Below are 13,719 nucleotides of genomic sequence, written 5' to 3'. Positions count from 1 at the left end.
TTCATGTTGAAAAATATTCAATGATACTATATATACACTGTTTCATAAAATATTTTATCAACAGTGTTCCAAAAACGCATTTCCTTGTCAGTAGAACGCTTTTCATGCTGTTTTAATAGCTACCCTGTATTTTTTTTAAAGATTTTATTTATTTATTTGACAGACAGAGATCACAAGTAGGCAGAGAGGCAGGCAGAGAGAGAGGAAGAAGCAGGCTCCCCGCTGAGCAGAGAGCCTGATGCATGGCTCAGTCCCATGACCCTGAGATCATGACCTGAGCTGAAGGCAGAGGCTTAACCCACTGAGCCATCCAGGTGCCCCGCTACCCTGTATTTTGCCACACACATTTAACCCCCTTATCCTTTCCTTCTTCTGCAAAGTGGTCCCTGAAAAGGGTTCTGCAAAATCTCCAGGGTTCTGTGCACCAGTCTGAAAACCACCAGTCTGGCTCAATATCTTCATTTGTCAGTAAAGAAACTGAGTCTCTTGATGGGGAGCTGTCCCCACCCCCACCCCAGGGCTGCTCAAATCTCTCAGGCTAACTTGATTTAGAACACACATCTCCAGAGATTGATCTCTGACCTCTCTCCATGGTGTAATGACAGCTAAGCACAAGTCTTCCTTGATCTTACCAAAATCTTAAAAAAAAAAAAAAAAAAATTATTTTGAAATAATTATAGATTTCACAGAAAGTTGCAAAGAGAACAGGGAGATCTTATATACCCCTCACACAGTCTTCCCCCATTGGTTACACGGGGAAACTGACAATGATATAAGGCTTGTATGGTTCTATATCATTTTTATCACATGTATGAATTCACATAGCCAGCCCCATAATCAAGACAGAGAACTCTCCTGTCATTGTGAAGATTTCCCTCATTATCCCTTCAGAGACCTGTGCACACACACCATCCCCCTCCACCACTCCCAGCGGTCCTAATCCCTAACAACGGCTAGTTTGTTCTCCATCCCTATCATTTTTGTCTTTTAGAGAATGTTATATGATTGGAATCATACACCGCGTGACTTTTTCAGATTGGTTTTTTTCACTTAGCATAATCACCTTGGGATCTACCCAAGTTGTGTTTATTGATAATTTATCACTTTTCATGCTGAGTAATATTCTAACATATGGGTATGCCCTAAGTGTGAAGTTTTGGTTGTTTCTAGCTTTGGGCTATTACCAAAAAAGCTGCTGTGATTGATATATAGGTTTTTGTTTTGATGAATGTAAGTTTCCATTTCTCTGGGGTAAATGACATGAATGTGACAGCTGGGTCCTAAGGAAAATGCCTATTTAGCCTTTTAGAAAACTGTCGGACTGCTTTCCAGAGTATAGCATTTCACATTTCTTCCACTGGCAACGCGTGACCCATCCAGTTTCTCCACATTTTTGCCGGTGTTTGGAATTGTCACAATTTATGATTTGAACTGTCCTAATAAGTATATAATGGTATCGCATCATGGTTTTAATTTGTATTTCCCTAATGGCTAGTCATGTTGAGCATCTCTTAGTTACCATCTGTGCATCCTTTTAGGTGAAATGTCTCTTTATGGCTTTGGCCCATTTTCCAATTGGATTTTTTACTGTTTGAAAACTTCAGTTTTCTTTATCTAGTTGAGTCCTTTATCAGATATGTGGCTTACATATATTTTCTCCCAGTCTTCTAGCTTGTCTTTTTGTCCTTTAAGAAAAAAAAAAATTTATTTATTTAAGAGAAAGCATGTGAGTGGGGAGAGGGCCGGGGGAGGGACAGAGGGAGAGGGAGTCTTAAGCAGACCCCATGGTGACTGCAGAACCTTTCCTGGGGCTCAATCCCATGACCCTGAGATCACGACCTAAGCCAAAACCAAGAGTCTATGCTTAACCAACGACACCACCCAGGATCCCCTTTTCTTATTCTTTTTACAGGATCTTTTGCATAGAAAACTTTTGTATCATTTTTTGGTTTGTTTTATGGATTGCATTTTATATGTCTTATCTAAGAATTTTTTCACTAAGCCCTTGGTTCTGAAAATGCTCTACTATGTTTCTTCCTAGTTTTATAGTTTTACATTTTCTTTTCTTTCCTTCCCTCTTTACTTCCCCTCTTCCTTCCTTCCTTCCTTCCTTCCTTGAGTTAGAGAGCATGGGCTTTCACACACGTGGAGGAGGGGAGGGACAGAGGGTGAGAGAGAATCTCAAGCAGACTCTCCACTGAGCAAGAAGCCTGACTTGGGGCTCGATCTCCCAACCCTGAGATCATGAGCTGAGCCAAAATCAGGAGTGGGATGCTTCACTGCTGGAGCCATCCAAGTGCCCCTAGTTTCACGTTTTAAATTTATGATTCGTTTTGAGTTAATTTTTGTAGAGGGTATGAGGTTTAGGTCTTGGTTCTGTTTTTAACCCGTGGATGTCCAGTTGGTCTAGCACCATTTGCTGAGAAGGTGGTCCTTCCTCTACTGAAACACATCCACCTTTGTCAAACATCAGTTGACCTGACTTGTGTTGTGGGTTTATTTCTGGGTTCTCTATTTTCTTGCATTCACCTGTGTGTCTATGTTTCCATCGGAACCACAGTCTCGACTGTTGCAGCTGTACAGTAAGTCTTGAAATCAGCTCGAGTAGTTTCTCCTTCTTTATTCTTCTATTCATTAGGCCTCTGTTGATATGACCCTCTCTGGGAGGAGAGGAGTGCCTGGTTATTCCTCTTCACAAGACCTCCACGCCCCAGTAAGGGGGTGGTCCCATTACAGATGGACAGTCGGGGAAGTTCTCATTAGATCTCTTCTGATACCACCCAACGAGGCTAACAAGGGGTGCCTTATTATCACAGGGTGGGACTGGGAGTTCAGACTCTGCACTTGGCCTTCTCTGACATAATACTAGGGGTGTCACGTTGGTTCATCTGGGTGAGGGTAGAAGTCTGGGCTTTCTACTTGGGCTTTGCCGGCATGAGTGGGCATGAGACCACAGTTTTTTCTGTGGTGTTTGTCTGAATTAGAGTGATTATTATCTGGAAGTCTTCTTTCTTGCTAGGCTGCCCCTTTCCTGATCCCTTGGCTAGAGAGAACAGGCTTTATTTGGGATTTTTTTTTCTATCTGCATATCTTGCTGTAAGCCTAGAATGTAATAGGCAAAAGAAACCCCAGAGAATTCACCTCTGTCGTTTCTCAGACCCTGAGTTTCCTAAAAGGTCTTCTCTCTACCTATCGGAGCCTTCTAATATTTATTATGTATATAATGTTCAGAATTTTCTGTTTTACTTGTTGGGAAGAAAAAGTATTTCAACTCCATCTTTCCAGAAGCAGAAGTCAAAGAGATTTTTTTTAAAAAAGCGAATCAAGTAAGGAATGTCGTTCCCCTGCTTCAAAATTTCCAAGTGCTTCCCAGTGTGATTAGAATAAAATCCAAATTGCTTATCGGCCCCTCAGAACAGCCCCTGGCTTGGTTCCTGCTTCTGCTCTGACACACTTGCCCCAGCCACACTGGCTTCCTTTCCGTTGCTTGAACATGTTGTGAGACAACACCTTGCACAGGTGTAAACAGGGACTGTGCCATTAGAGGACCTGTCCTGAGCGGCTGTGTGACCTCCCGCCACTTACTTAGCCTTTTTGTGCCTCTGTTTCCTCGTATGTGACTTGAGACTAAGAACACTGCCAACCTCATAGGGTTATTGAAAAGATGACGTGATTGACACATGTAAGGTAATAAAATGTGTTCTGCAGGTATAGGGACAATGCCCAGAGTGGGGGGGGTGGGGTGGGCACTCAAGAGATACATTAGCTATGGGGATGAGCTCGTGCAAGGCTGGCTGTTCCTTGCTGCCTGGCTCCCTTCCCCCAACTCCTTTTGTGCAAGCCGGGCTCATTTTAATCCTCTAAACCTCAGCTCCAGGGCTGAGTTTGCTAATCTAAAGTAGCCTCTCCTCCTTTCTCTGAAGCCTAGCCTTCTTTAAGTGGCTCTTTTCATAATCTGCAATATCTTGCTAATTTATTACTTGTTTACTGTTTGTCTCTTTCCTTCTGGACACAAGCTTCATGAGGGAAGGGACCTTGTCTCTTACTGCCCTATCCTCAGAGCCCAGAATAGAGTGGCACATAGTACACGCTCAATGAATATTTATTGGGTGGATGAAAGAATTCAGGTCATTTATGGTTACACTTAGGACACAGGATGCTGCAATAGACATTATACCACCTTAAAAATTTTCTCATAGGATGAAGTTCCTAAAGTGGGATCACTGGGTCTGAGGATATGCAAATTGCCTTTTTGACAGATTGTATTAATTTATTGTCTGGGAGGAGTCCTGTGAACGTGCTGCACATCTGTACCCTCCACTTAGGGCTTTTAGGAGGAAAAAAAAGCAAGCCTTGAAATACAGTCTCCCTCCTATACTTCTACATTCATAATAACTAATATTCTGTTCTACTTTGCAGAGAAGGGCACTGGGAACCTGAGGTTAAATTGCTTCCCCGGGGTCGCACAGGGTTAATGAGAGCTGGGATCCCGGCTCAGGCAGTTTGGTTCTAAACTCTGCTCTTAACCCTCAAGATGTGCTTTTTCTCTCTGTGTCCTTCAGTGATTCCTGGGCCCTGGGACGTTTGAGGACAGCTGCCCCATCCACAGAGGGGGAGACACAGCGACCCCCAGCTGAGCAGAAGAGCAGAATGAGAGGTGGGTAGGGGAAGGGGCAGGGGCATCGGTTGTGGGGGGTAGGAGGCTCCCCCTTGCCTCAACTTCCCCTGACAAGAGAGGCAGAACGAGCGTTGGTCATTCTCCTTGTAGTTTTCCGTGCTAACCCTTCAGCTCTGCCTTGTCGCTCCTGAGTTCAGCCTTCAGAACTTGGCCCGGGTGAGTGCACTGGATTACAGAATTCAACAGGCGATGCTGTCCTTGGGGCTTCCTTCTCGCGTTCTCTATACTCTCGCAGATGCTTCAGTTTTTCTCCAATAAAAAGTCAAAGACAAACAAACAAAAAATAGCCCCCCTTTCATTCTAGGGTATCTCTTCCAGGCACCCCGGGTGGGTGCGTGTGGGATTTGCCCCCGTGCCGAGCTCATTAATGGGCATGAAGCGGCCTCTGCAGAGGAACTTCCCCCGAACCAGGAGACCTGGCTGTACCCGCTTCACCCCTCGCTCCTTAGCCCCCCTCCCGCCCCGCTAAACAGGGAAGACAGGAATAGGAGTGAAGGGTGGTGGCCTACGTGTGGCCCTGACTCTGTTTACCTGGGTCAGGCCCGAAGTGTGACTTGTCGCTACGGACTTGTCATCGGTGGATTCTCTTTTAAAAGTAAAGTGTTTTCGAAGACACGGTGAGGATGGGGGGCGCGATATTCTTTTCGTTTCCAGAATGACTTCATTTTTCCAGTGACAAGGAGTGGTTGGTGTGCTTCATAGACACCCTGGAAGGTCGTCTCTAGGGCCCTTCGAAGGCCTCTAGAAACCTTTCCCAAAACTTCTGCTGGCTGCCGGGTGAGTTATTTTCCTTAGAGAAGAAAGTCACCGCTTCCCGGTGGGGCCCCCGAGGTCGTGGCCCTGGGCACAGGTGGCTGGGGGAGGGAGGGGGTTTGAGCAGGGCTGGCCGGTGAGGCAGGTTTGTCCTCGCCCACGGGCAGGTGTTGATACAACAGAGCTCGCTCTGGGCTCCGGAGCACCTGGGGAGGAGGAGTCCTGGGAGGGGCTGGTGGCCGCAGGGAAGCCACCTGAGGAACCCCCAAGCCAGGCTGGTCCCGGCCTGCCACTCACAAGCCCTGACCAAACACCTCTGGCCCAGGGCGGTGGGGGGGTGGGGGGGGCATGCTTGAGGGGGTTGGTGTGAGGAAGCACTGAGAGCGGCAGCCCTCACCCTACCGCAGACATCTGCCTGGGACCTGCTGGGACAGAGCTGGGGTAAGAAGGCTTTTCACCCTGGGTTCTTGGTCTGCTTGGTGCTAATGTATGTCTGTCTCTTTTCTATGGAAACATGGCCTTCTTTACCAGAAGGGGGAGTATGAAAAGTTTTGATTCATCTAGGTGTCAAAAGGCAAAAAATGGAGCGGCACATAGTACACTCTCAATAAATATTTATTGGATGGATGAAAGAATTCAGGTCAGATGTTTGGGTTCTAACCAGTGCATTGGGAGCTAGCTTCTGAGCATCGGCTTTGTGGCTGAGCGAGGCTGGTGATAGAATGGAAAACATGGCATAGTTCTAACCTCATGAAATTTACTAGCTAGTGGGCAACACAAATGTTAAATAAGTAATTGCTGGCGATTTATATTCTGGGATTTTTATTCTGAGGGTGCTTGGTTCACCTGGTGTTGGTGGTGGTCTGGAAGGGCTTATGGAGGAAGAGGGTCCTGACACGGAGGCTCCCATGACGGGATTATGTTGGGGGTGTGGGATCCGGGTAGGGTGAAGAGTGAGGTTCCAGATCTAGGGGAAAGCGTGGACAAAAGTCCTGAGGCAGGAGGGAGCTCTGGGAGAAGTTCCGTGTGTCTGGAGAGTAATGTCAAGAGAAATGAAGCTGGAGAGGTAGGCAGAAGCCAGATATGCAGACTTTTTGTTGGACAAATCGAGGGTTTTAGCTTTTTTATGAGAAATAGACATAATAGAAAACTTAAACCAGGGAAGGGATAAACCCAGTGTCTGGCAAACAGTAGCTACTCTATACATTATAAAATGAAATGAGCGAAGGGGGCCCATTCTGGAGGTGTGCTGGTTCTTTCGGAAGGTCGGTCTTTGGGGCAAACAATTTGTCTTGGCAGTGGCAGCACAGTCCAGAGGGTCTTGGATGAGAATGGATTCTACACAAACACCCTTTTTCCCTATAGAGGACATACAGATTTATTTCATTCTGGCTGACCGCACTGGGTTCTGGAGGTCAGCTTAATCACTTTCTTGGTGATGGATATCTACGTTAGATCCATTTATTACAATTATTATATACGATGTTATCAGAAACATCCTTGTGCATCCATTTTCCCATATATCTCCAAGTTGGTCTGCATGAGGAGCAACGGAAATCCGGGGTCATGGGTATGAGTAATATAAAATTTGATAGACACTGACATATTGCTCTCCAAAAAAGCTGCACAAACTTACGCTTCAAGTACTAAGTGTATGAAAATGCCTGCTCTCTCATACCGTCTACAACAGGAGTTTATAATCGTAATTTTTAATCCTTCGCCAATCCAGTAGGTTTTGAAAGGTGCTATCTTGTTTTTGTTTATATTTTTAAAAATTAGGAGCCCTTCCTGTTGGATTTTATTTTTCACGTTGGATATGAATATAATGCAACAAAAGCCAGTTTCGATCTAAGATTTCTATACCCTTATTCTCTCCAACATCTTTTTCTCCCGCAGACCAAGGCTGTGTCAAGATGGCGTCCGTGTTTCGCAGTGAGGAGATGTGTTTGTCCCAGCTGTTTCTCCAGGTGGAGGCTGCCTATTGCTGTGTGGCTGAGCTTGGGGAGCTCGGATTGGTTCAGTTCAAAGATGTAGGTGCTGCGTTCTTGGAAGGCCAGAGGAAGGTGGGGTGGGAATAGACGTCACTTTCACACCACTTTTTAGTAGTGAACCAAGTGCAAGCAGAAGAGCCGTGAGCCAGGGTAGATGGAATTCCATTTGGTTCCAGTTGTTCTGGCTAAGATGTGGGTTAACATTGAGCAAGTGATTTGCATACCTGTTCTCCTTTCCTCTATATGTATCTCCTCTCTAGGAATGTTTTGAAGCCCTACTACTTACTTGTTAGACGGCAAGCCCTACAGTACTTGTTAGACGGCATTATACATTCTTTCCTAAGTGGTGTCTTCGAAGATTTGATCTCTCTGATGGGCCTGTAGATTACCAAACCTTGTTCCAAGGACAGAAACCAGTACTTCCTAATTAGTCAGTCTAAGGACGAAGTATCCTGCGGCGCACCGTCTCCCTTCTGTGGTTATTCTAGGGCCACATGGTTTTGAGTGTGATGTTGTGGTATCACTTCCCAGAAATGGTTTCCTTACCAAGCTTTTTTGAATCTGATTTAGAAAATTGGACTCTTTGCCCCTTTACTTCCTCACCAAGATCACGGTCAAAACTAAGCCCCTGCAGGGAAGGGTCATGACTTGGTCTTTGCATCCTGAGTTCCTAGCATAGGACCTGATGGGGGGTAGCTCCTCAGTGACATTTACTGGGCAGGAAGCGGTTTTTTTGATGATTGTGGTAATTTTGGAAGCAGCTATGCAATTTCAGGAGCCTCTCGAATTCACGATTCCACTGAGGCTTTCAAGGCTCATTGGGATGTAAATGCCTCTTAAAGTAAGGAAACCGTGTCAGTGGGAGGACTGTCTCTTAGAAGTGTAAGAAGGTTAGAGCTGAGGCATTTGGGGGATTAAGAGTAACATTTACGAATTTAAGAACATTTAAGAATAACCCCAAATTACATTTGGAGATGTGAGACTATCAAGGTTTTTGCCCGTAACTCACGTCTTGTGCATGGAAATATTTCCTAAAATGATTCCAGCAACATTTTCCAGCATTAAAGAAACAAAACAATAAAAATCACAACAAAATAAACCAAAGGGAACATGTTGATGGCTGTTGATACCAACGGGCGTCTTGTGGTTTCTCCCCACTCTAGTTGAATGTGAATGTGAACAGCTTCCAAAGGAAATTTGTGAATGAAGTGAGGAGGTGTGAGTCACTGGAGAGAATCCTCCGTAAGCCGATTTTCTGTTTACTGTCTAAATGGGAACTGGTGGGGAGGTAAGTGGTTTGCAGGAATGGATTATAACAAACATGTCCCTATGTGAATAGGGGCAAAGTGTTCTTGGGACAGCGTGGGGCAGGGAGGGTTGGGACCCAGATGCTGTGGCAGGTCCGTGAAGCAATTGGGGCAGCTGAGCCAGCTGAAAGTCGGTTGTCTGCTTGGATCCATTTCTCAGGTTAGAAAACACAATCACCTTGGGCCTTCTGGTGGGGGTTTCATCCCACAGGTTTTCTGGAAGATGAGATGCAAAATGAGATTGTGCCTCAATTGCCTGAGAGGCCTCCACCGACCCCTCTTCCTCGGGAAATGATTACGCTGGAGGTAGGTTGAGCCAAGAACATTCTAGCCGGCAGGCTTCCCTCTTTCTTTTCCTCTCTACTTCCTTTTATAAAACACTGACTGCCATGTACAAGGTTCCTTAGAGAGAAAGAAAACATGGCCATGCCATCTAGAAGCTTCTAGAGCTGGTAGTGGAGGAAGGAGGGAGGGCTGGGCAGTGGGAGAGGATGTCAAAAGGTAGGCAGAGCCAGATCCTGGAAGGCCCTGCAGATCTTGATTTTTAAAAATTGGATATTTTATCCTCAGAAGAGGAAGGGCCCACTGAAGGAGGCAGGAAGGTAGGTGGGGAGGCTTCACTGCCAAGCCTTATCTCTGCCTGGGTTTGTTTTTTCCTTTTAAGATAACTTCAGATTCTTGACATTTTTGAAGCTGTTAGTGGTATAAATAAAGATACTCTAACAGAGATATGAGACTTGCAACTCCACTGGGGGGGAAAAAAAAAGAAAGAGAGAGTGAGAGAGAAAGAAGGAAAAGAAAAGAAAAAAAAATCAATGCATTTGGTATTGGCCAACTGGTTGGTTTTGAAACTCTACCCTCTCGTACATTCATACTCATAACCAGTTAGATAAGGTATAATTGGATATGTGCCAACAGTCCCTACTCAGTATTTTCCTCTTGGGTATTATTTATTGTTGCTTTTGAAGATTTATTTGTTTGTTTTGGAAGGGGAGAGAGAAGGGTGTTGGGGGCAGAGGGAGAGGGAGATGCTTAAGCAGACTCTGCTCAGAGCGTGGGGTCGGAGGCAGGGGCTAGATCCCACGACCTTGAGATTATGACCAGAGCTGAAACCAAGAGTTAACTGACTGAGTGGTGTAGGCACCCCTGGATATTATTTACTACTGTAAAGATGAACTTAGAACAACACGAGCTTATGAGTAACAATATCTGTCTAACCATTGATCAAGGGGACAGACTGATTCCACCGCGGTAGCAGTTAGTGGGGTGTTCCCCAGCATTCCGAGGGAGGAGTGTCCTTCTGGCTAGAGTACACAGTTGGCTTTGGGCCCTTGTCTTGCAGAATTTCTAAAGAGGCTTTCATAACAATCCTAGAGGAAGTATTAATTCAAAAAGAAAAAAGTCTACCCACAAATCCATCAACTCAGCAAAAACTGCCTTTTCTGTTTTCAGGTTTTGTCCTTATCAGCTCTATATTTATGTAATTATTATATGTCCATAATCTACATTATAATTTTCTCCTTTTTGCATTTACTCTTGTATTATAAACTGTTTCTTAAATAATGCATGATTCTCCAAAATGTTTTTAAAGGCAGCATTATTTTTAATAGAATCATTAAATGGATCGAACAAATGGTTAAGAAATGGGGATTTCATTTTTACCCCCCAACTCTGCGCCACTAATATCTGTCTTTTATAGGTGACCTTAATCCATTTTCACATAGTGTGGTTGCTGATTTACTGGCAATTGTCTTTGTTAAATATTGAGTTGATAGAGTAGAATTAAAAAAATATATGTGTAAGGTATAAGGAATAATGATGTAGCAAACATCTAGTGCCATCACCCTATATGATGTAAAAGTTGACCGCGGTGATGCTCTTAAAGCCTTCTGTGCACCCCTCCCCTCCCCCTCCTTCTCCTCCCCCTTCTTTCCCCTCCCCCCTCCTCCAACCTTGAGATTATCTTGTTCTGAATTTTGTATTTTTCTTTTCCTTGTTTCTTCATAGTTTTATCACATATTTAGTCTTCTAAATAGCATATGATTTAGCTTTGCACATCTTAGTTTTATATAAATGGAATCATAACGTTTCTTCTTTTGCAACTTGCTGTTGTTTTTTTTTTAACATCGTTTTATTTTTTAAGACACCGTGTTGTTTCATGTTTCTGAAATTAATTTGTTTTTACTGCTGGGCAGTGTTTCTTTTATTGCATGTACCACACTTTATGGAACTTTATTCATTTACTGTTGATGGGCATTTGGATAAATGAGAAATGAGCTTTGATATTTTTTTCTTTTTTTCCAATTTATTTATTTTCAGAAAAACAGTATTCATTATTTTTTCACCACACCCAGTGCTCCATGCAAGCCGTGCCCTCTATAATACCCACCACCTGGTACCCCAACCTCCCACCCCCCCGCCACTTCAAACCATGAGACTATGGACTCTGAAAAACAGTCTGAGGGGTTTGAGCTTTGATATTTTTAAATTATATACCAAACCTTAGTGCATTCATGAATTGTGTCCAATAGAGACTTGATCTTTACTTATTAGATTTTGAATTTCAATACCTATATCTTACCTTTCTAAGATTTCTTAATGATTCCCCTTTTATATTTAACTTTTCTTTCATTTTAGGACATGTTGGTTTAATAATTTCTTGGTGTGTGTGAATGTGTGTGTGTTTAAGTAATGCCTTCTCTTATCTCTTTGAGCTTTCTAAGAAAAGCCTTAAATTCTTTTTTAGACCAATCCATAAAAATAATTTCACCCAATGTAAATTTGTGTTCTGATTGTTTATTTTTTAAAAGTTTTTCTTATCATTAGATTTCTTCTTGAGATTTGTTTTTTAAGCTCATTTGGAAGGAAGATTGTTTTTTTCTTTGTTTTTGTCTTCTTGCCTGTTATGTTCACATTTCTCTCTATAGCTTTTTTTACTTGCTTGTACCCGGTTCTCCAGACTTCAATCCAGAACTAGAGATTCCTCTTTTTTTTTTTTTTTTTTTTTGAGATTCCTCTTTTTATCTTTCATCATTACAGTGTGTTTGAGGCAGAAGGAATTCTCAACATGTAAATTCACTCCAGCTTCCCTTTTTTAGTGTTTTAAATGGGGGAGAGACATTCAATTTTGCTGAAATGCCTTGGCTTCTTCAGGAAGCTAATTCTCATTCCCCCAGAGTGTTTTCTAATCCTCCCTATTTGATAAAAATGTATCTAGTTTATAGCTCTACAATTATTTCGAGTTGGACTAAACATGCCACTGGACTTCTGGCTACATTATGATACACTGAATTCTTCTTTAATCTTTAGTCATTTGTACTGGTTAATGTACAGTAAATATCTCAGTACCGTCTGCCTGCTTTCCCTTCTTTTTCCATTCTGCATAGACTCTTCTAGAAAAACTAGAAGGAGAATTACAGGAAGCCAACCAGAACCAGCAGGCTTTGAAGAAAAGCTTCCTAGAACTGACTGAACTCAAACATCTCCTGAAGAAAACCCAAGACTTCTTTGAGGTTATTATCTGGAGACTATTTATTAAAGGGACCTTCCCCCCACAGCCTCAAGTTTCCATTTAGAAAACTGGCTGGTTTGGAATATGCTAATCACACTTGTTTCTCTGCCATATTGAGGTCGTTAGTGAGGGGGGGTGGGCATTCTGGGTGAAACGTGGTGCCAATTTGAACTAAACACAAAAATATTATGATGCTTGTTAGGAAATATGTGCCCTAAACACGCCAATAAATGTGGAAGTGAGAACAAAGCACAACAGTGAGTTTGGGCTGATTTGGGATTTCGGTAGTGAAAGACTGGGGAAGTTCTTGATCTGGCAAAGACCCCTCGACTTCTTGAATTCTGTTAACCATCTGTGGAAAATTAAAGTTTTGTTTAAAATAGACAAACCTTTGAGACGTAGGGAGCTTTGAAGATTGCCTAAATACATTTAAGAGAAAGCAGGTTTCCTTTGACTTTCAGACGGAAACCAACCTCGCTGATGATTTCTTTACGGAAGACACTTCGGGTCTCCTGGAGTTAAGAGCGACGCCTGCCTACGTGTCAGGAAAGCTGGGGTTAGTGGAACTCTGCTCTGATAGTTACATGTGGATGGGTTTCTGGCCCCCGACTGAGTGCCTGGAGTGTGATAGACTTCCCTGAGGGTTTGAGCAAGTGAATGAATGAATGAACATGCCCCTGGAAAGAGGGCTATTTCACATAAATATAGACTTCCCCACAGTAATAAACCCAAGAGTAACCTTTTCAGGCTGGTGGAGTGGAAGGTAGTGTTACCTTCTTGTTAATGGTGAAACTAACATTCTGGGAGCCTGAAGACTACAAAGTTTGTGTTGTTCCTACATGAGGAGGTTGTGGGGAGAATTATTTAGATGGGTTTTCTCAATGGGTCCCTGCTTCCTTCTCTTGGAAATACTGCGTTGGCAATAAAACAGATTTGAAATTTGCTGTTTGAAGTGCAATTGGCAATGAGGTAGCAATATGATCACGTTGTCCATAAGAAGGAGTAATACGGTATTAAAATGCGTGGTGATTCAAAACGGTGGGATTTCATTCAGTGTCCAAGTACAATGGATGGGTAGGCATTGAAAACATTCGATCAGGAGGTTAGATAGGATCAGCGTAGTTTGAAGTAAAAGACCAATGAAAGTAACCATTTTAAAGTTAATAGGAAAAGTTTCAACTGGAAATTAGACACCAGGATGCTTTTAACAGTAGAGATAAATGGAAATCAGTATGTCTTCTTCACTTCTAGTACATTATTTATAAAAATGCACAGAGCCCATTGTTGAGTAGTTGGAACAGTTCCTTTCTTTAGCTAGGGTGCCCTAACAGACGGGCTATCCTATTTCTGATTGCAAGTAAATGACTTTGTAGTATCGGGGTGATTAAGGAAGTCTTAGCACATAAGAGGAAACAGGAGGCCAAAAGGGACTTGGGCCGAGTAGGGGCTGGGTTGCCGAGTGGTCTCGGGACCCCGGCC

At 43.3% G+C, this 13,719-nt stretch overlaps 1 protein-coding gene across 7 annotated transcripts in view; it reads left to right on the top strand.

Moving 5' to 3' along the window:
• The window catches only part of ATP6V0A4 (ATPase H+ transporting V0 subunit a4), a 75,345-nt gene that overhangs the window by 16,238 nt on the left and 45,388 nt on the right, over nucleotides 1-13,719 (top strand). For 5 of the 7 annotated variants that reach the window (XM_044246674.1, XM_044246670.1, XM_044246672.1 and 2 more), the window contains 8 exons: nucleotides 4,563-4,657; nucleotides 4,769-4,834; nucleotides 5,352-5,455; nucleotides 7,328-7,461; nucleotides 8,586-8,664; nucleotides 8,941-9,035; nucleotides 12,116-12,241; nucleotides 12,702-12,796. In XM_044246674.1, the coding sequence (XP_044102609.1) occupies nucleotides 7,345-7,461; nucleotides 8,586-8,664; nucleotides 8,941-9,035; nucleotides 12,116-12,241; nucleotides 12,702-12,796 (512 nt within the window). In that variant the 5' untranslated portion in view covers nucleotides 4,563-4,657; nucleotides 4,769-4,834; nucleotides 5,352-5,455; nucleotides 7,328-7,344. Of the gene's footprint in view, nucleotides 1-4,562; nucleotides 4,658-4,768; nucleotides 4,835-5,332; nucleotides 5,456-5,803; nucleotides 5,873-7,327; nucleotides 7,462-8,585; nucleotides 8,665-8,940; nucleotides 9,036-12,115; nucleotides 12,242-12,701; nucleotides 12,797-13,719 lie in introns of those variants that run through there. The other 2 variants (XM_044246671.1, XM_044246675.1) reach the window with 2 other exon arrangements.

This window comes from Neovison vison, chromosome 4 (assembly GCF_020171115.1).
Source record: "Neovison vison isolate M4711 chromosome 4, ASM_NN_V1, whole genome shotgun sequence".
Lineage (NCBI taxonomy): Eukaryota > Metazoa > Chordata > Mammalia > Carnivora > Mustelidae > Neogale > Neogale vison.
The sequence above is the reverse complement of the archived record's forward strand: the minus strand, read 5'-3'. Positions and strand labels throughout refer to the sequence as shown.